The 19,350-nt window shown below is 39.0% G+C and overlaps 1 protein-coding gene across 1 annotated transcript in view; it reads right to left on the bottom strand.

Annotated features, from left to right (window-relative positions):
- The window catches only part of utp20 (UTP20 small subunit processome component), a 44,671-nt gene continuing 25,321 nt past the window's right edge, over positions 1 to 19,350 (bottom strand). Inside the window, exons 37-61 of the mRNA XM_022217823.2 lie at positions 18,952 to 19,092; positions 17,685 to 17,822; positions 17,470 to 17,609; positions 16,387 to 16,469; positions 15,317 to 15,639; positions 15,091 to 15,230; positions 13,829 to 13,985; positions 12,756 to 12,854; positions 12,453 to 12,620; positions 11,030 to 11,196; positions 10,794 to 10,941; positions 9,882 to 9,998; positions 9,618 to 9,788; positions 7,711 to 7,842; positions 7,519 to 7,629; positions 6,176 to 6,325; positions 5,878 to 6,060; positions 5,578 to 5,709; positions 3,988 to 4,120; positions 3,726 to 3,901; positions 3,571 to 3,642; positions 3,206 to 3,481; positions 2,990 to 3,116; positions 688 to 833; positions 1 to 597 (exon numbers count right to left, since the gene is read on the bottom strand). Coding sequence (XP_022073515.2) covers positions 442 to 597; positions 688 to 833; positions 2,990 to 3,116; positions 3,206 to 3,481; positions 3,571 to 3,642; positions 3,726 to 3,901; positions 3,988 to 4,120; positions 5,578 to 5,709; positions 5,878 to 6,060; positions 6,176 to 6,325; positions 7,519 to 7,629; positions 7,711 to 7,842; positions 9,618 to 9,788; positions 9,882 to 9,998; positions 10,794 to 10,941; positions 11,030 to 11,196; positions 12,453 to 12,620; positions 12,756 to 12,854; positions 13,829 to 13,985; positions 15,091 to 15,230; positions 15,317 to 15,639; positions 16,387 to 16,469; positions 17,470 to 17,609; positions 17,685 to 17,822; positions 18,952 to 19,092 — 3,786 coding nt within the window. The 3' untranslated portion in view covers positions 1 to 441. The remainder of the gene's footprint in view (positions 598 to 687; positions 834 to 2,989; positions 3,117 to 3,205; positions 3,482 to 3,570; positions 3,643 to 3,725; positions 3,902 to 3,987; positions 4,121 to 5,577; positions 5,710 to 5,877; positions 6,061 to 6,175; positions 6,326 to 7,518; positions 7,630 to 7,710; positions 7,843 to 9,617; positions 9,789 to 9,881; positions 9,999 to 10,793; positions 10,942 to 11,029; positions 11,197 to 12,452; positions 12,621 to 12,755; positions 12,855 to 13,828; positions 13,986 to 15,090; positions 15,231 to 15,316; positions 15,640 to 16,386; positions 16,470 to 17,469; positions 17,610 to 17,684; positions 17,823 to 18,951; positions 19,093 to 19,350) is intronic.

Below are 19,350 nucleotides of genomic sequence, written 5' to 3' on the forward strand. Positions count from 1 at the left end.
TGACTGTGTCGGATCTTTTTTTTAATTACAAAACTCGTACATTCAACTGCACATGATATAAATCGGAGCTCAATCAGCTCCACAGTCAGGAAAATAAAAAATAGACTTCAGCTTTGATCTGCAATTCACAGGAATGACTGTCATTGGGGATACAGACGTCCTGCTGTGTGGCAGCTGTTACAGGATGTCTCAGTTCTCCGTGTTGAATAGGTGGGCTTCTGCACAACATCCTTCACACACTTGGCTCAGCACCAAGGTGAAGCATCTGTTTCTTTTTTTTTTTAAACCAACTGGCATGGTAATTAGGATGTTAAAGTCATAATGTAACATTAAGAGGTCAAACTTGTACATCTGCAGCGTCCAGCTGAAGCCTCCTGTAAGTCCTGAGTCAGCTGATCAGCTTTCATTCCCACCTTGTGTCCTTGTAGCAGCTCCTACAGATCACTGCACCATCGCCAGGTCTTTGAGCGCGTGACTCCGGTGCTTTTTAGCTTTATATCCCGGCCGCAGGAACTCGATCTTCCTCTTTTTGGCTTCGATTTTGTTCCTGTGTTTCTTGAGCTTCTTCTTGGCAGCGATGTCTGGATTAGCCACCGCCTGGCAGAACAGAAAACAAATGTGAGTCAGCTGATCATAGACTGAAGTTCAGGGGTTTTGTGTTGCTGCATATTGTAACGTCCATCGTACCTGCATGGCTCGGTGTCGTTTGCGAGCCGCTCGTCTCTGTGAAAACTCTTTTTGGACAGCAGAGAAAGCCAGAGAAAACCTCTCCAAGCCCACTTGTCTCTTCAGCAGCTCGATCAGCTCCTGTGCCAAGTTCTTCAATGTTGGATCTATGCAGAGATCATCGATAAAGTAGTCAAACCTCTGAACACAAAGCAGCTGTTTTTCTGGCTCCCATCAGTTTTTACTGCACTATAAAGTCCTGCACCTCCATGGAAACAGGACAACCATGTTTAGAAGTACAGAGAACTTAAAATATGCAATATAGCACAATTTTAACACCATAAAACATAGAGGGGAAAAACACCAAAGTTTATTTTACTATTTACATGTGCAAAAATACTAACATTGGGAGAAAACTGTGACTCTAACATACTACAGATGTTTAACTATTTATATTTCTAATTAGTTTCCATACTTGATTCCTCTGTCTAAACACATCCTGCAGTTCATCCAAATGGTCCCTGAATTTTGGTCACTTGAGCCACTTTTGGCTTCACGTTATTTTTATTTTTTGACAAAACCTGGTCACTGCTAACATTTTTTTTTAATTGCACATGTAGAATGAAGTGATTTTGAAGTATCACAATCTTTAGCTTAGATTTGTTATTACCAGCCTGAACAACATATCATGTTAAAAAAAAAAGTTGAATATCTGTTACGTTTCCCCTCCTCTGGTCTCAGACAAATTAAATGAACTAAGGTTGTTCATGGGTGAGACCAACAAAAACCTGCACAAACAAATGAAAAACGGGGTTCTGTGGTAAAAGAGGATAGTGTGGTTGAATACCACTGTCCCCCACTAAATCTACCAAGGAGGTAGACCAAACAAAAAACTAAAACCCCTTAAAAGAAAAACATTCCCCAGAACAAAAGGAAGTGCTGGGTTCTATGCACTGACATGACACAAAGACATTTAGGTTTCCATTAGAAGGCCAACTGATGGTGTCAAACCTTCCAGGTCGCCTACCCACAACCAGCTGAGCAGTTGGGAGATCCTTCTTTATATCCCCACCCAGATGATTGGCAGCAGCACTCAGCCGAGCTCAGTCACACAGGTGCAGCAGACTGAGCCTGATGTGAGAGCCAGCCTGTGAACTTTCCAATTTTCCAAAGGCTGGATATTCGAATATCCAAACAAAAGAGAAGTTTTTTTCCAGAGTTTCTCAATCTGAAAAATAGTTCAATTTTAGCACTGTTTTTTAAATATCACACCTTTCAAACCAGCTGGCAGGTTTTGGCGTTACAGAGACCTTCATGGTGGTTCTGAAAAGTGTCGTTTTTACAGAATTTAGTTATTTTTGGCAATTTTTTAAAAAGTCAGACATGTAGAACAAAATGATTTTGATGAAATATCACAATTTCAGGCTTAGATTTGGTTCATTTTTGGTCTTTAGGGTCACAGATGAGAAGTTCACGACCTGTTAGAATGTTGAAAACCCACCTGTTTATTCAGTTTTTACAATTGAGAGTAGTGAAAAAGGATCTTGGTTAAGTATATTGATTTTAAGCTTGGATTTAGTTAATTTTTCTGACGCAATGATTCCTTGCGTCACAGACGAGTAGTTCAAAAACAGTCAGTAAAGATCAAAACCTGACATTTCTTTGTGTTTTTACAGTTTCTTGCTCTGATAAATGGCGTCATTTAGGCCGATTTTTTAAAAGACAGCATCCGCCGGCGGTACACCTACTAATTTGCATAGGAATTTCAAGAATGTCCGACGGCTGCAAACACGATTATACAAACACTATACGCCGATGGAAAGCTTAGATTCTCATGAATCCGTCGGTATAAACCACTTTCAGATGCGATTACCACAGCGGGTGAGAAAAACACATTTGTCCGACAAAAACGAATATTCATCCATCCGTTCTCTATACACGGCTTCAACGCACACAGCGCGACTCACATTTCCGGGTTTATTATTACACACAATAAAAAAGATTCCACAAAAAACGGCCATAATCCAACCTTTTACATCCAGATGACACAAGCCAGTAAACTATTTTATCCAAAACATGTCCTGAAGTCCGTATAAAATCCCCGAATCGGTCATTTTCAAGGAAATGCACCTCGCGATGCCCGTCCAATATTCCCCGTATTTTTCGTAATTTTTTTTATTTAAAAATAGAATATTAGCGATTTTTTGTACTGAAAACAGCTGGAATTGACTGAAGCTTAAAGGGTTAAACTGGTGGGTCTTGAAGTCCAGAGGGTTAAAACCTGAATGATGAGTGTGTTTATAGACCGTTTCGCAGCAGTTACCTTGTTCTGCATACGTGCTGTCCAGCTCTCTGTACAGTGGAGTGATGATGGTGGTCAGATATGGGCCGAGCCGGTCTTTTCCCAGATCCATGGCTATCGCTCCCAGGAACTTAAACACACATGTTCTCTGTGGAGGAAAAGATAAATGCACAAATGATGCTACAGCTTTGACACTAGAAAGTCATCAGCTGGTAAATAAAGTGGTTATTTGTTTACCTTGAGGGGAACTTTGGGAGAAAACGCTGCTTCTCTCTTCGCCATTAAAGACAACTTCCTAATCAGCCACAGAAGCGAAGGAGGTCGATCGTCCTTGTCGTCTTCGTCCTCTTCTTCCTTTTCTTTCTCCTCCATCTCTTCTCCTTCTTCTCCATTTTCATCCTTCTTTTCCTCTTCTTCTTCCTCCTCTTTCACTTCCTCCGGAGGCGAATCGACGTCCGACTCGGGGGAAATGAGGTAGATGGCTTTACCCACGAACAGCAGGTTCTTGATCACCTGGAAATGCGGCAGAAAATGTGTCAACCAAAAAAAATATGCATAATTTAACAGTTTGAAATGAATGAAAGTTGTTGCTTTTTCTTCACCTGCTCTCCTGACGCTGTGTCGAGGAACTTTGACTGCAGCTGATAGCAGAAGGACAACGCCAGCTCTCTCATCTAAGGGAAAGAAAAGACGGGAGATTGTGTTTAATAAGAATATGGTGCAGAAAATAGACTGTGGTACGAAAACGTGGCTTGACCTTCTTGTCCAGGCTGCTGGTGATGAATTTAGTGGCTGAAGATGAAGCGTGTCCTTCTCCTCGCCAAACGGAAACCAGCTGCTCGGCCGGCTGAGCTGCAAACAGCTGACCGAAGAGCTGCGAGGCGGTGAGCCAAACCCAGCAGTGAGGGTAGCGCAGGTGGGCTTCGATGTGAGCTGAAGACATGAAGAGGAAAAGTTTTGGCGAGAACGTGTGGAACTCGGGTGTGTATATGAGGAGGTAAAGTGTGCTGGTTTCTTACTCCACATCTGATGAAGTGTGTCCTGAGGGTTGCTGAGCTCTAACAGGCCACAGTGTTGACTCAGTTTGGTGATGAGAGTCAGATAAGTGAACAACAGCCGGTCAGCTCCTCTCTCCTCCTGCTCCTCCTCAATCTGACAGAAAACGGTACACATTTATGAATTATATCTTTTACTGACCTCCATCCTTTTGCTAGTAAAACTGCAGTAGCTCGGTAATGAACCAAAGATGACGTCTATCTCAACCAATCAATTATTCACGAGGGGAAAACAAATCTCCACATTATCTGTACATAAACTAAATTCATCACAGTGCTCTGAATGCACTCTACCAGCTCTCCTCATTAGCCTAAATGAGCTATCAATAAGCATAAAAAGCTAGCATATGCAGCATATTAAATAATTTTAACCCTCTGAAGCCTGAAACACACTGGCAGATTCTACAGATATGTTCTCTTTTCCAAAAAAAAAAGACAAAATTACACCTTATCAGAGTCAGAAGATGTAAAACAGAAGGAATCATTGAATTTTTAACTTTCCCATGGCCCTTGAACGCATCATCTATCTATGATGTGCTGCTTGTTCAGAAAAATTAACCAAATCTAACCTTAACATTGTGATTTTTCATTAAAATCACTTCATTCTACATGTTTCTGTAAAAAAAAAAAAAATCAATTTTCTCTAAATATATTCTGTAAAAAAAAGAAATATTTTGTATTTCTTGGCAAAACTGAGAAGCCCTTTATGACTCTGCTGTAACCGACAGTAAAAGGACAAAAAAAATCTAAGATTTTCAACATGAATTGGGCTGAACTGCAGGTAGTGTTTACACACACCAGATAGGAGGCAAATATGAAAGCAAATAAAAAATCTAAGTAGTAAAATATCTACTTTTCTCCCAGCATCAGTAATAACTGTTCACTTGGAAAAATGTTCTACACGTTGATTCCATTTTTTATCAATTTATGTTCAATTAAAATCAGAAATTCCATTCCATTCATTTTTTAAATGATTTATGACATTATAATTGTGTCATACTGCACAAAATACATTTCTAGGTTCTCTCTACTTGTAGTCATGGCAGTGAAGAAGGAGCCCACAGTGAGTAAAAATGTGACACAAGAAAAAAAACAACAAAAGAACCACCCAGAAGCTACTTGGGGTTCAGAGGGTTAACCTGCTTAAATTATACAGAAATAATAATCAGATGATTTCTAAATAACAAATGAATTACATGAAATAAAATATTTTAGATGTTATTAACAAAGTTAAGAGATAACTTTTTAACCATCTGTTGATCCAAAGTGCCGCCACACACACACGACTTTTTTTCTTTCACATTCAATCATTTAGTTTGGAACAGACTCTCAGTAAATGTTCAGTAAATGTTGAATACGTGAGACTGAGCAGTCTCTGTTATGTTGGATGCAAGTAGTCTGGGTCTTCCCATTTTTGGAAAGAATGGATTGATCCTGAAAGCCTGTAGATGCAGTGCTTTTATCTTTTGAAATAAACACCAGTGACTATCCAGCTAATGAGCATTATTAAAGCCCACATGCTAAACTTGAGTTACTCCGTGTGCGTTAACTCACGTCTACATAGTTGTCGGGGTTGATCTCTTTCTCCAGCAGAGGCAGCAGCTCATCCAGTCGACGGGCAAACTTCTCCTCCTCCACCTCCACGAACAGACCACAGATCTGAGCCCCGAGACGCCGCATAGAGGCCTGGAAGCACAGGAGAATGCAGATCTTACTTTAAAACATTACATAATACTTACAACACCTGGAGGATTTTTAGGAAATTGTTCAGAAAAACTGCTGATTTTAATTCACATTTTGGTAAATCTGTCCCCCTGGAGGTTTCATATATCTGTATATTTTAGTTTCATGTACCTTTTCCGCCTTCAGCCAGGTGCTGACGACAGAGAACAGGACGTTCTGGTGGCTCGAGTCCAGCTGGGCTAGCAGAGCTTTAATGGCCATGGCAGCCATTTTCTTACAGCGAGCAGAGTCATCGTTGACGACAACGAGAGCCAGCGGAGCGAAGAACAGACCGCTGTGCTGCAGCAGCAGGTTCTGAAGGGGAAAAAAAAAGACTAAACTTAGCTGCAGCGTCCGATTTCTGAGACTGATACAACAGCCGGAGGTGATGATCTGTGATGAAGTTCTGGATGTCGGTAAATGTTCTCACCTGAGGAAACGTCTGGAAGATGAACGCCAGCATCTCCAGCACAGACTCCCTGCCGGTGTCGTGTTCGTACTGCAGCTGAGCCACAACAAAGTCCAGATGTGATCTCAGCTTCCTCCCCAGAGGATAATCCAGCAGGTACTTCAGATAAATCTGCACAAAACACGACGTTCTGTTACAGTTTTTCTCTTCCAGCATGAAGTAATCAACCACATCCAATCACATTAACCCTGTTGCCAGATTTTCAGGTATGCTCTTGTTGAAAAAGAAGGCAAAATTATATCATTTGTGAAAGCCAGGAAGAGTAAAAACAGAAGAAACTTCTCATTTTCAACTCATCAATGATGTGCCATTCAGTTGGGAAAATTAACCAATCTAAGCTTGAAATTGGAATATTACTTCAAAATGACTTTATTCTACGTTTAATTTAAAAATTTGTTAAAAATCATCAGTTTGCTCTAAACGGATTATGTAAAAAAAAAAAAAAATCAGTATTTTTGAGAACAACTTTTAAACCAAAGTGACTCATCTGTAACCAACAGTCACATGACAGAAACTGAGGGAATTTTTGATTGAATTAAGCTGAACTGCAGGCAGCGTTTACACAGAACAGACAGGAGACAAGCATGGCAACAAATTAAAAATTGAAGGAATAAATACCGGTAGTAAGAGAGAGACCTTTTTGTTCCCAGAATCAGTAACACTTGTGGACAGAGGCGAAAATGTCAACAAGGTCTTTTCAAATTTTGGTAAATAAAGAAAAAAAAATTCAACTTTTTCTTTTTGTGATACACGCTATTATAACTGTTCTCTCTACTTGTAGTCATGGTTGTGATGTTTCCATTGAGCTGCAGGACTTTGTACTGCAGTGAAAAATGGGGTGACTGAGTAAAAAATGTGAGTGACAGGAGCAAGAAAGAAAAAAGGAAAAAAACGCACAGAAACTATGACCCTTCATATCTTCATTCATCTGTGATGTGTTGTTTGTTTGGAAAAATTCACCAAATATAATCCTAAAATTGTGATATTTCATTACAATCACTGTATTCTCAATGTTGCATTTTAAAAACTGCCAAAAATAACAGTTTGCTCTCAATAAATTCTATAAAAAAAAATAAAAAATCCAGTATTTTTTGGCACAACTGGAAAGCTGTTATTGACTCAGCTGTGACTGATCATCATGTGACAAAAATTTAGACTTTTCAGCTGAAGTGTGTTAACCTGAGCAGATATGAGGAGAATCCATCAGATTTGGATTAAATCAGCACAAAACACAATATTCTGTAAAAGTTCAAGGTTAATTTTTCTTCTCCAGTGAGCAGCAGAGACTAGAAATGTGTTCTCACCTGTCGACAGTGGATTCTGATCATAGCGTTGCCGCCGGCGACGGACAACTTGGCCACTTTCTTCATCACGTCCTCCATCTCTGGAACAACGAGCTTCCTGGACAGAATGGCCTGGAACACAGAAAGCAACACTTCAGTAAGGCTGGGGTTTTACAGAAACTCGTGTTTTCATAGCTGGAGCTGCACGTTTACCTTCAGCAGACCGAAGGCGGTGGCCTGACGCGACTGATCGTAGATGTCCTCCTCGGCGTATCCCAGCAGCACCTGCAGCTGCGTCTCTGAGATGTCGTTGGTTTTGATGTTCTTCACCAGAATAGTGATGGTCTGAGACAGCAAACACGTTTATTTATCGCAGTTTCTTCAATTCAAGGTGACTTTTCTAGGATTTTACAAATTCTATTTCAAATCATCAAAACTTTATGACAATTTCTGCTGCACTATCTCTGATTATTAAAACATAATGAGGCTATTTATAAGGATATTTGTGAAAAGTTAGCTTTATATATATTAAACACTTTCTGAGATAAACTTTTTAATAAAAACTGCCCGGTGATAGCCTAGCCGTGCTAGACAACCCACGGCAACAAATTTAATTCTCTGCCAGGGTGGGTCTAGTTACCCTCCATAAGGCTGGAGGTTGGATTCTCCTAAAACTGGCCGGACCAATCACCATGAAGTGTAGAGTCAGAGGGCGGGCGTAACTAAGTGACGACAGAGGCGTGACGACACAATAAACAGTTATCTTTCGACTCGGCTTTGGCCACAGCCCTTAAAGATTTGAAGCTAAAATTCAACTTGAAAGATAAACAAAGGACGGCACTGAAGTGTTTCATTGAGAAGAAAGACGTATTTGGACTTATGCCGACAGGATATGGCAAATCCTTAATATACCAGTTGGCTCCGCTGGTTGGGAAGCTAATGGGACTTAGCCACAATCCGGCGGCGCTCTAGGAACTCCATCAGCCTATTTGTTGTGCTGATTGGTTGTATACCTACCCAATTGCTGCAGAGTGATTTGAAAGACAACCTTTTAGCCCGCCTCCCTCCCTGTTGAGCGTTCCTAGACCCTTGTGCCTTCAGAACATGGGTCTAGCGTGGCTAGGCTAGCCCGGTGACCTACTTTTCACACATTTATTTGCGCTTAAAAACTTGAGGCTGCCTGAAAGACAACATATGAGGAACTACTAAACATGAAAGCCGAACATTTGGAATTGTATTTGATTTAGAATCTGTAATATTTTAAGTTTGTAAGTACATGAAATATTCTCTGAATATGGGTGAGTTGATATATGACCAAAAATGTGAACCGTCATTTGAAAGTCCCATCTTTTAGCTCAGATTAACAAAAAACTGAAAATGCAGAAGTCAACTGGTGATATGTTGTGAATCATATGTAGCTGCATGACACAAGAATACAATACAAAGCATACAGAAAACTTTAACATGAAATATGTCATGTACAAACTGAACTATTTTGAAACTTCAGAACTCTGTTCTGCTTGGATTAGACTATCTATCAGCACTTATCAGTTATAAAAGTTCACTTTTATAAATCATTTTTGTAGTGAAAATATGTTTGTTTGTATTACTGCTACATGGATCTACACATGGTTCAGAAAATTTCACTAGTTGACTTCTGCATTATCATTTTTCTTTTTTGTTAATGTGCTCAAAGACGTGACTTTTCATGATGACGGCTTCAATTTTTTGTATTTTTTTTTGCATAGTTCAACTCACCCATAATCAGAGATTATTTGATCTATGTATTCAATTTTGCAGATTCTGAATCAATGTCATGATGAGAAATAACAGTGACAATTCTGGGCTTTTAACAGATTTTGTCGTTCTAACAGCCTCAAATTTCAATATGCAAAAAAATGCGCTGAAAGTGTGTTGACGGGCAATTTAAAAATATATATATCTCAGAAAACATTTGATATATCAAGCTAAACTTTCACAGATATCCTATTAAATATCCATAGGTTCTGATAAAAAAAAGCTAAATCAGGGTTGGTGAGGCAGAAGGAGCTAGAATATTCGAGGTAGAACTCCTCTCCAGCACCCTGGAATGAACACTCATGTATTTATTATCTGGATACCTTGAAGCAGCTCTGGACCAGCTGGTAGTTTTCTCCTCGAGCAGCTCCAGCCTTTGAATAATCCTTCAGCAGGACAAAGAGCTGCCGGGTCAGCTGGCCGGCGTTCTGCTCCACTGCTGGAAGAGGAAACCTCAACAGGAAAGTGAAGGCAACCAGAGCCTCAGTGATCACCTGAGAAACAGAAGAAGTTATTTAAAAGACCAGAATGAATGTGATCAACTGATGACAGTAAAATGTATTCATGAGAAGAGCAAAGGTTAGTACCTTGACGTGCATGGAGTCGAGACAGTCGAGCAGCAGCACAACAAAAGGATCCAACATCTCCAGAGCAGATGCATCAGACGACGTCACTTTGGATTTTTTCAGACTCAAGTGAAGCAGCTGAGAAAGATTTTAAAAACACACAGATGAGCTTTTTTTTTTAAACAAACAAATCATTTCCTCTTTAACCCTCTGAACTCTGAACATTTTTAGTCACTGTGGGCTCATTTTTCACTGCAATATAAAGTCTTGGACCTCTATGAAAACAGAACAACCAGGACTAGAAGCAGAGAGAACTCAAAGTTGTCTTTTATGCAGAACAACACAATGACAAAAACTATGAATGAAAAGAAAAAAAACTATGTTTAATTTGTTTGCTTATTTGCCAAAAATGAAGAAAAAATAAATCTGGAATCAACATGTTCAGCCATTTCCAAGCGCTCACAGGTGTTATTAATAGTGGAAAAAAATACACGGTGGCTCTCCATACTGTAGATATTTTACTGTTTACATTTTTATTTATTCATATCAGTCTCCTATCTGTTCGGTGTAAACACAACCTGCAGTTCAGTCCAGTTAAACAGAAAAATCTCAGAATTTTCCTCATATGACTGTTAGTCACAGGTAAGTCAGTAATGGTTTATTAGTTGTGACAAAAAGTGCAAAATATTTAGTTTTTAAAGAATCCTCTTAGGTCAAATGTTTTATTTTTAATTTAAAAAATTCTGAAGTTGCGCCACTTAAAAGCACGTTAAGCATGAGTAGTTCAAGGACTGTTGGAAATGTCAAAATCTGACATTAGTCTCTGTCTCTGAAAAATGGTGTAAATTTGATGATTTCGCCAGTAAGTTTTTGGGTTTAAAAAGTGCAACATGATGTGTAAATATAAAATGCATGTCTTCAGAGAATAAGCACCTTGAGTCCAGCGTCCACCAGGATGTGCATGTTGGTTCGGCTGCTGACCAGAGCTTTCTGGCCTCCTCTCTTTGGAGTTGGAGGCAGCAGGAGGCAGCTGGGAGGAGGAAGCCTGGGATCTGGAGGAGGCTTAGCCGATGATTTCTCTCTACAAACGCAGACGTGATAAGGACTAAATAGAAAACCAAAGCCTCAGGATGATTTACAGTATTTTCAGGTCTAGAGTGTAGACGTACCGGTCTCTCTTGGTGAGCAGCGGCAGACTCTGGCTGACCAAACCGTGGCTCAGCAGCAGGACGTCTTGTGGAGTCATTCCGGTGTTGACGAGGAGGCCGAGGATGAGTCGACGCAGAACAGCAGTGACCCGATTACAAACCTTCAGACTGGAGGACGTCTCCAGGATCTGATCAGAGGGAAGAAGGAAGAGTGAGCAAGCACTTTACACCATGCTAACAACTATTAACTAACCAAAAAACAACAACACATGTTACATTTTACTTCAAAACGAATTAAAAAAAACACTCCCTACTTCCATGACTTTATGTTTTAATATAATATTTTTTATACTTTGAGGGCCACAAATGTACATTAGAAGATAAAAATAGAATTAAATAAACTAGAAATTAGCTTTAGTGACAGAAGCTAACTTAGCTAGCGTTAGTCTGCAGTCTAAAAGTCACTGCAACAAAGTGTAGATGATGGATTACAAACATATGCACTGACCGTTGTAGTTAATCTGTAATGAAAATTAGCACTTTGTGTGTTTGGATACCAATGTTTTTACATAGTTAAGTTAGTTAGCTAGTTTGTAAAAACAAAAAAAGGTTTATTTTTTTCCACTTAATTTACCTAATTTCCATTTTCATTTGTTGGTGTATTCAGTTCCATTTTGTTTGAATCCGCTTTCCTGTAGTTTATGAATTTTGATAAGCATACTGCATATAAATATGTGTTGATAACAAAACAGAATTTTAAGAACTATAAATATAAGTTTTAAAATAACAAGCAGTCTAACCCTCTGAATTCCAAAACCCTTCCAGCCGGTGTTATAGACAGGCTATTTTTAGAAAAAAAAGGTCAAAAAGAAATCACAGTTTTTCAAAACCAGAAATTGTGAAAACATAAAAAGTCATTGAGTTTTGAACTTTCCGACAGTCCTTGAACTACTCAGCTGTGATGTGCCTTTTTTTTTTTTTTTGGGGGGGGGGGGAGAGATTAACCAAATCTGGGCCGAAATTCAAAATATTTCAGCAAATCATGTCTCATATTTTTGTTCACGTTTTTATTTTGGTTGCAGAATTTGCTGCAATTGTTTATTTAGGACAACTGTCTAAATGAGACATGTAGAACAAAGATTAAACATCCCAATTGTTCAGCTTAGATTTGACTAATTTTCCCAAAAGAACATCAGATCACACCTCTATAGCTCAATATCTGAAGATTCTTTCTGTTTTACAGTTTCCAATTCTGACAAATCGTGTAAGTTTGGCAATTTTTTAAACCTTTTTGAAATAAACCTGCCAGAAGGATTTGGAGTTCAGATTTGAGAAAAGAACAAATGAAAGCAAATAAATATGTAGTTTTCTTGTCTGTTCTTTTAATTTAATTGAATTTAACTCATCTTTCCTTGTTTCCTAAATCAAATCAAACCATTCTGACCTCCTTCAGTGGCAGCATCAGTTTAGTGATGGTCTCTTTGCTGCAGAACTGAGCCAGCAGCTCGTATGAGTCCATACTCTTGCTGTGTCGAGCCTCCATCAGCTTGGAGACGATTCCCTTCACCTCCTTCTCCTCAGCCACGGCACCGAACAGCTCGTTGTTAAAGATCTGATCAATTACACCAAAGACGAACAAGAACAAAGATACACATCCATGAAAATCTAGTATGAAAATAAAGAAAAAACACGTCCATCTAAAACAGATGTTCAGTGAGGTTCTAAACAGGGAGCAGAAGGTTCTTACGTCGATGAGCATGTTCATGCAGGGGTCCAGGTCTCCGGTGTTCAGGGTTGGACTGAGGGCAGATAACAGCTGGTAGACTGTGAACGTTAACACATGGACCTGGATGGAGGAAAGACACAAACGGACAACACAACAGCGCTTATCTGACACTGTTTCTCATTTTGAAGAAGAAATGTTAAAGATTTATGTGACACTAAAATATATTAATTTACTGTCAAGCCTGAGCTGATTTATGTGCATCTGTTGAAGCAAAACAGCTGTTAATCCTCTGAACTCCAAGCAGTTTCTGGGCTTTTTTTTCGCTCGTCTCGCCTTTTTGTTCACTGTAGATTCATTTTTCTCTGCAATATAAAGTCCTGCACATCTATGGAAACACCATAATCATGACTAGAAGGAGAAAGAACTCAAAAATCCCCTCTGTGCAGAATAACAAAAGTATAATACCGTAATTCCTAGTTCAAGTGAAATGTCTTTGATTATTCATTTTATGAAAACAACATGGACATTTCACAGACTTTTCCAAGTTGTACATGTCACAAATACTGGAAAACAATATCTACAAACTGTAGATATTTTACATATATCTATAATTTGTTTCAATATTCGATTTTACTGCCTTCAGTTCAACCCAATTCAGCTGAAACTTTTTTCAATTTTTGTCAAGTGACTGTTGGTCACAGCTGAGTCACTGATGGCTTTCCAGTTGTGGGAAAAATAACAGAATTTTTTTGTTTATCACAGGATCTAGTTAGAGCAACGGTTGATTTCTGGCTAAATTGTAGCCAATATATTTAACTGATGTACAATAAAGTTTAATATCACCATTTTAAAATTAGGTTTGGTTGATTTTCTCAACAGATTTCAATCATGTTACGTGTTTAGTTCAAGGCATGTTAGAAAATTGAATATTCAAGAATACTTTCTGTTTTTTGTTTCTGTTTCTGATAAATGGCATCATTCTGGCAAGTTTTTAAGATGACCTGCTTTTCAAACCCACCAACAGGTTTTGGGGTTCAGAGGGTCAAAGTCTTTGTAGCAGTCTGCATGCTTGTACATTTTGTGTGTCCTCCTACCTGGTAGCCTTTGACCAGAACTCCCTGCATCTCCTTGAGCAGGTAGTGCAGATACCGGCAGCCTAAAGTCTCGATGATCTTCACCAGAGTTCCTCTTGCCACATCGCGGATCTCCTGGAAACGGTTCCTCAGCAGGACACAAACCTTGATCAGGATCCTGGAAGAATCACAGATTAAAAAAAAAATAATGCATGTAAACAATCGATCAGGAGCTAAATTCTGACTGAAACGATGTAGATGCACAAAACCTTCAGAATAATTAATGTTTGTCTATGTCAGGTCCCTAGAGCTTGTATTCAACTTATTCTTAACCATTCTGAAAGGCATGTCATGTTTTTTTAAATAAATGCCAAAATGACATCATTTGTCACAGCAAATCACAGTAAAAACTGGAAAATTTAGCAAATTTTCAACTTTCTGACCGTTCTTAAACTAATCATGTTTGATTGTTGGTGTAATCGGGATAAACAGTCAAATCTAAGCTTAAAATTAGGATAATTCTTCAAAACCACTCTGCCAAAAGTTTAAAATCAGATTTTGGAACACTATCAAACTTAAAAAAAAAATTTTTTTGGAGCATTTTGATGCGACATCTTCATCAAGCAAATGGTAGCGTTTCATGTGTGGTAAAAGTATTTTGGAAGTTAGTGTGCAGAAGTCTGTTGGAAACTTTGAGATAGACGTGTCCTTCTCCGATGTGCCTGCCTCAGAAATAAATGTGCAAACATTTTCTTTGTTTTCTTTTAAAAATCCACCAAAAAAATCCCTTTGCAGTAACCAGATTCTGTCAAAAACAAAAAATTCTGCGGTCCTCGGTGCAATTAAGCAGTCATGACTGACTCGGCTATAACCAAGAGTCATGTGACAAAAATTCAAAGACTTTACAGCTAAACCGTGCTGAACTGCAGGCTGTGTTTGCACAGAGGAAATAAACAGTAAACAGTAAAACATTTATAGTATGTGGAGCCACAATTCTTTTTTCCCAGTATTGGTAACATCTGATGGCACTTATAGTACTTTCATATTGATTCCAGGTTTGTAGAATTTTTGTAAAATAAATAACAGAAATTCAACTTTCACTTTGTCTTTTTTTTCCAGCAATTTCATGAATTATAACTGTGGTAAGATGCACAGAAGTCATGACTGAATTCTCTCTCTTTCATGGCTGTTTCTGTAGAGGTGTAGGACTTTATATTACAGTAACGAATAAGACCACAGTGGGCAAAAATGTGACAGGAGTCAAAAACAACACAGCTGCGTACCCGGGCAGGTTTGCTTCCATCACATGTGGAGGAAGAGTCTGCATCAGTTTGACCATAGCGAAGGCGATCGGTATCCGGACCACCTCCTCGTCCTTCACATCCTTTGATTTCACTGCTTTGTGCTCCTCGTCGCGTTTCACCTAAAACAAACACACTTTCATTACTAGTACATAGCTGAGGAAAGTTTTAAGAGCCGATACCAATGCCGTGTGTGTGAATGTTGTACCTTTGCAGTGAGACACTTGTGCAGGCGAGGCAGGACACTGTTGTTCACAGTCTGGTGAATCGCACCGATCAGAGACTCCAGCTCCTCTCGGCTCTGCGGCAGTCCGCTGGCCACCGGCGCTGGTTTAGGAGCCGCCTGTTGTTTGGTTTTAGTGGCGGCAACTTCCCCTGAGCTGCCATTCCTTTCCCCGTCAGCGGTTTCCATGGGAACATCAGTGGCAGCAGCCTTACTGTCAACCTCCATCGCTTCTTCGTCGTCGCTTGAGTCCAATTCGTCGGCCGGAGCTTCATCTTCATCGTCTGCGTCGATAGTAACACTCCCAGCTTCTCAAACAAATGGATTCATATTGTTTTATCTCATTGAGGAAAATTAGTTTGTTTGATATCGACTTAATCACTACACTGGCTTCCAGTTAATCAAATGATACTCCTGATCAACAAAGCACTGAATGATATCAGACCAAAATACATCCTGGACTTATTTTCTCCATATGAAGCATCCAGAGCCTTCAGGTTATCAGGGACACATTTACTGTGTGTTCCCAGAATCAGAACCAGAAATAGTGAAGAAGAATTCAGCTCCTCACCTGTGGAACAAACTTCCTGAACACCTGAGGTCTGCTCAGAAAGACGGCTCTTTTAAATCAGGCCTGAAAACCACACCGTTTCCTTCAGTTTTCTCTTACATGCTCCACCTCTTTTCTTATCTTTTAATGCACTTCTATGATCTTTATATCTACACTTACCTTTTATTTCTAGGATTTTAATGTATGTCTACCTTTAAATCATTTTTCTGAATGTATTTCTTTGCCATTGTAAAGCATCTTGACTTGCCTTGTGTATGAATTGTGCTATAGAAATAAACTTGCCTCGCTTTAACAGATGTGAAATCAACAGCACAAGCCAGTTAAAAGAATGCTTTTAGATTCTTTTTCCCTGTGCCAGACATTAGTTTTAAGACTTGTCATACACCTTAAAGTCAGGGAAACACAAAACTTAGACAATAATACTACAAATATGCATACAAACCAGTACGACACGACACAGAAAGTATTTGATAAAGTCACTCACCTTCTCTGGCTTTGGCAGCCTCTATTTCTTTGCTGAGGGTCTGATGGTCAAAATGAAAAGCCTCAAGGACAGTCACGAGCAAACTGAGCGAAGGGAGGCGAAAGAAATGTGAAAAAAGAAGAAAAAGTGTAAATACAAACTTAATAAAAATCCTTCAATAAACTGTTGAAGTATTAAAAGGAAGCAGGACATTTAAAGGTGGACGGCAAGACAGTCAAAACCAACCCAGTGACGAACTTTCTGATCCTCAAAACCTGCCAGTAGGTTTGGAACGCATGCTTTATTTATTTAGTTTTACACCATTTATTAAAGCTACAAGCTGCAAAAAACAGCACAGATCAGCATATGTTCAACTTCCCGAAATTTCTTGAATTGCTCGTGTGCTTTTTTTGGGGAAAACTGACAAAATCGAAACTTAAAATTGTAGTATTTTATCAAAATGACTTTATTCTACAAGTCCTATTTTGTAAAAATGCCAGAAACAAAGTATTTGTAATGACAAGATTCTGTAAAAAGACAAATAAATTGCTTTCGTGACTTGTAGGTGGTTTAATGTAAAGCTAATTAGAATTACATTTTCGTGATTTAAATACAGTAAAACTGTGTAATTTTAACAAATGACTGCATGTAAAAAATACTGGTTTTTGATGTGGACAATATACAATATTTACAGTTTTGCCATTTTTTTCAGTCAAAGTGTAAAGTCTTGTAAGTCTTTTTATTTCTGTGATTTTATTTAATATGATAATGTGCAATGTAATGTCTACAGTATGTAGAGTCACTATTGATTTTTCAGTATTGGTGACAGCACTGGGAAAAAATACTGAACATGTTGATTCCACATTTTGTTCTCCCAATTTTAGAAAAATAAATACTCAAATTCAACTTCCTTTTCTGTGATTTATAGCAACATAACTGTGTCAGACTGCACAGAAGGCAATTTTTGGTTCTCTCTACTTCTAGTTATTGTTGTGCTGTTTTCATAGAGGTGCAGGAGTTCATGTTTCGGTGATAAATGAGCCCACAGTGAGCAAAAAACACCCAGAAACTACTTTGAGATCAGCGGTCTAAGGAAACACCAACCTGACCGCCAGTTTCTGATCAGCCTGTGAGGTCTGCAGGATGTGGATGAAGTGTTTGAGGTAGTACAGATATTTAGACCAGGTCAGCCGGCGACACACGGCGCCGACCACCTCCACCGACGCCGAAGTCATGTTCTCATGCTGCAGGTTTATAGAGAAGGTTGGTTAGACATGCAAATAAAGAAACAAAGAGAATCATTTGTGTGTTCAAACCACCTTCAGCATCTTCTCGTCCAGCAGGGCCGTCGTGGCGTACGGCATGATGTAGTTCTGGAGGGAACGAGGCGTCAACACCACGGTGCCCTCAGTCAGCTGTTTGGCCAACTTCCTCAGGGCTCGACCGCGACGGTGGATCTAAACAGTGAGGAAAAAACAGATGATTGCATATATTTAGTCGTGTTTGTGGGGTTTATTTCTTATTTTTGACCCACAGCTAAACTCACTAAAACGCTTTTGCTGAATTTTGAGAATCTCACCTGTTGTCACATCTGGGAATTTTTATACTTCCACCCTCAATTTTCAATTTTTTGCCTGGGAATCCATTTAAAGTTTCAGTATCTCCCGTAACAATTCTCCCACAGCCATGAAATTCGGTGAGAAGACAGACAAAATAGTTTTTAGCAGATCCAAATCATCAAATTGCTCCAACAGAGACCAAGCTTTCAATTACTGATCCTTGAAAATGGAAGAAAGACTTTTCATATATTAGGTAAGGCACAACAGGCCTCATATGTGGGTAAGACAGCATGGGTTCAACTTGTAACTTGCACGCTTAAGGACAGTATATAGACTCTTTTACACATCAGTTTTTGTGTAGCTGACAAATGACTCCACATCACCATTTTGTCAAAAACACAAAAAAACTGAGGCTTGCTATTATTGCCACATATCAAATTCTTCTGCTGTTTAAGGCCTCAAAAGTTGGTGAAATGTCAACAAAAGACTGTATTTTTATAGGAAATGTGAATGCATCCATATATATGCATCCATTTACAGGAACTTTCTATATATTGTCGCAATCTGTGTAAAGTTGCAAGCCGTTTCCATATTGTCTTCATGTGGAAATTTAACAACATATGACGCTAATTTTCCCTTCTCAAATGTAGCAAGAAATTTTGCACTTTGTTCCATTTTCAAGTGTCGGCAATAGGAAAATTTGCCTTTCCTGGAGTCATTTAATTAGATGGATGTGATGGAAACTAGTTTGTATCATCACCAAATTTCATGCCTGTGGGAGTTATGATTCCGGAGATATTAAACTCTAAAAAATGGCCACAAGATAAAATGTTTTAGAAGGTGAAAGCACAAAAATTCTAATCTAAGGTGTGAAAACATATTAAACGCTAAAACTTTAACAGAATATTAAAAAGAACTTCAGTCTGAGGCACAAATAACAAATTGGTAAACTCTGAACAAAATCTCAGACAGTGCAGTGATATATTTGGACTGACCCAGGTGAGACTTTTCATGGTTTCTCTCCTACCTGGATGTGCTTCATGTGCTCAAAGAAGTCAGACTCGGGGTCGTTGTAGTCGGTGAGCTGCACCAGATCTCTGAACTCTTTCTTGGAGGGAAACGTCTTCACCAGACAGGCGAGTATGGTGGTGTATTCATGCTGCACGCTCTGGTAGAAGAAACGAGGAAAGGAACCACGTTTTTGAACCAGCTTCCTAGTGAGCGAGCTTGCATTTACAAAAACGTACAAAAAAACTCATTATTTTGTGGAAATTTGTTTTTCCTACGAGATTTCTCTCTATTTTGTCCAATTCATTTTACCTACAACCTTTACAAGCCTTCTAGGGCCTGCTACTGAGAAGCATCCCCACATCATAATGCTGCCACTATGCTACATATTATGATGCTTCCACCACCATGTTTCAGA

This window comes from Acanthochromis polyacanthus, chromosome 1 (genome assembly GCF_021347895.1).
Source record: "Acanthochromis polyacanthus isolate Apoly-LR-REF ecotype Palm Island chromosome 1, KAUST_Apoly_ChrSc, whole genome shotgun sequence".
NCBI classification, from domain to species: domain Eukaryota; kingdom Metazoa; phylum Chordata; class Actinopteri; family Pomacentridae; genus Acanthochromis; species Acanthochromis polyacanthus.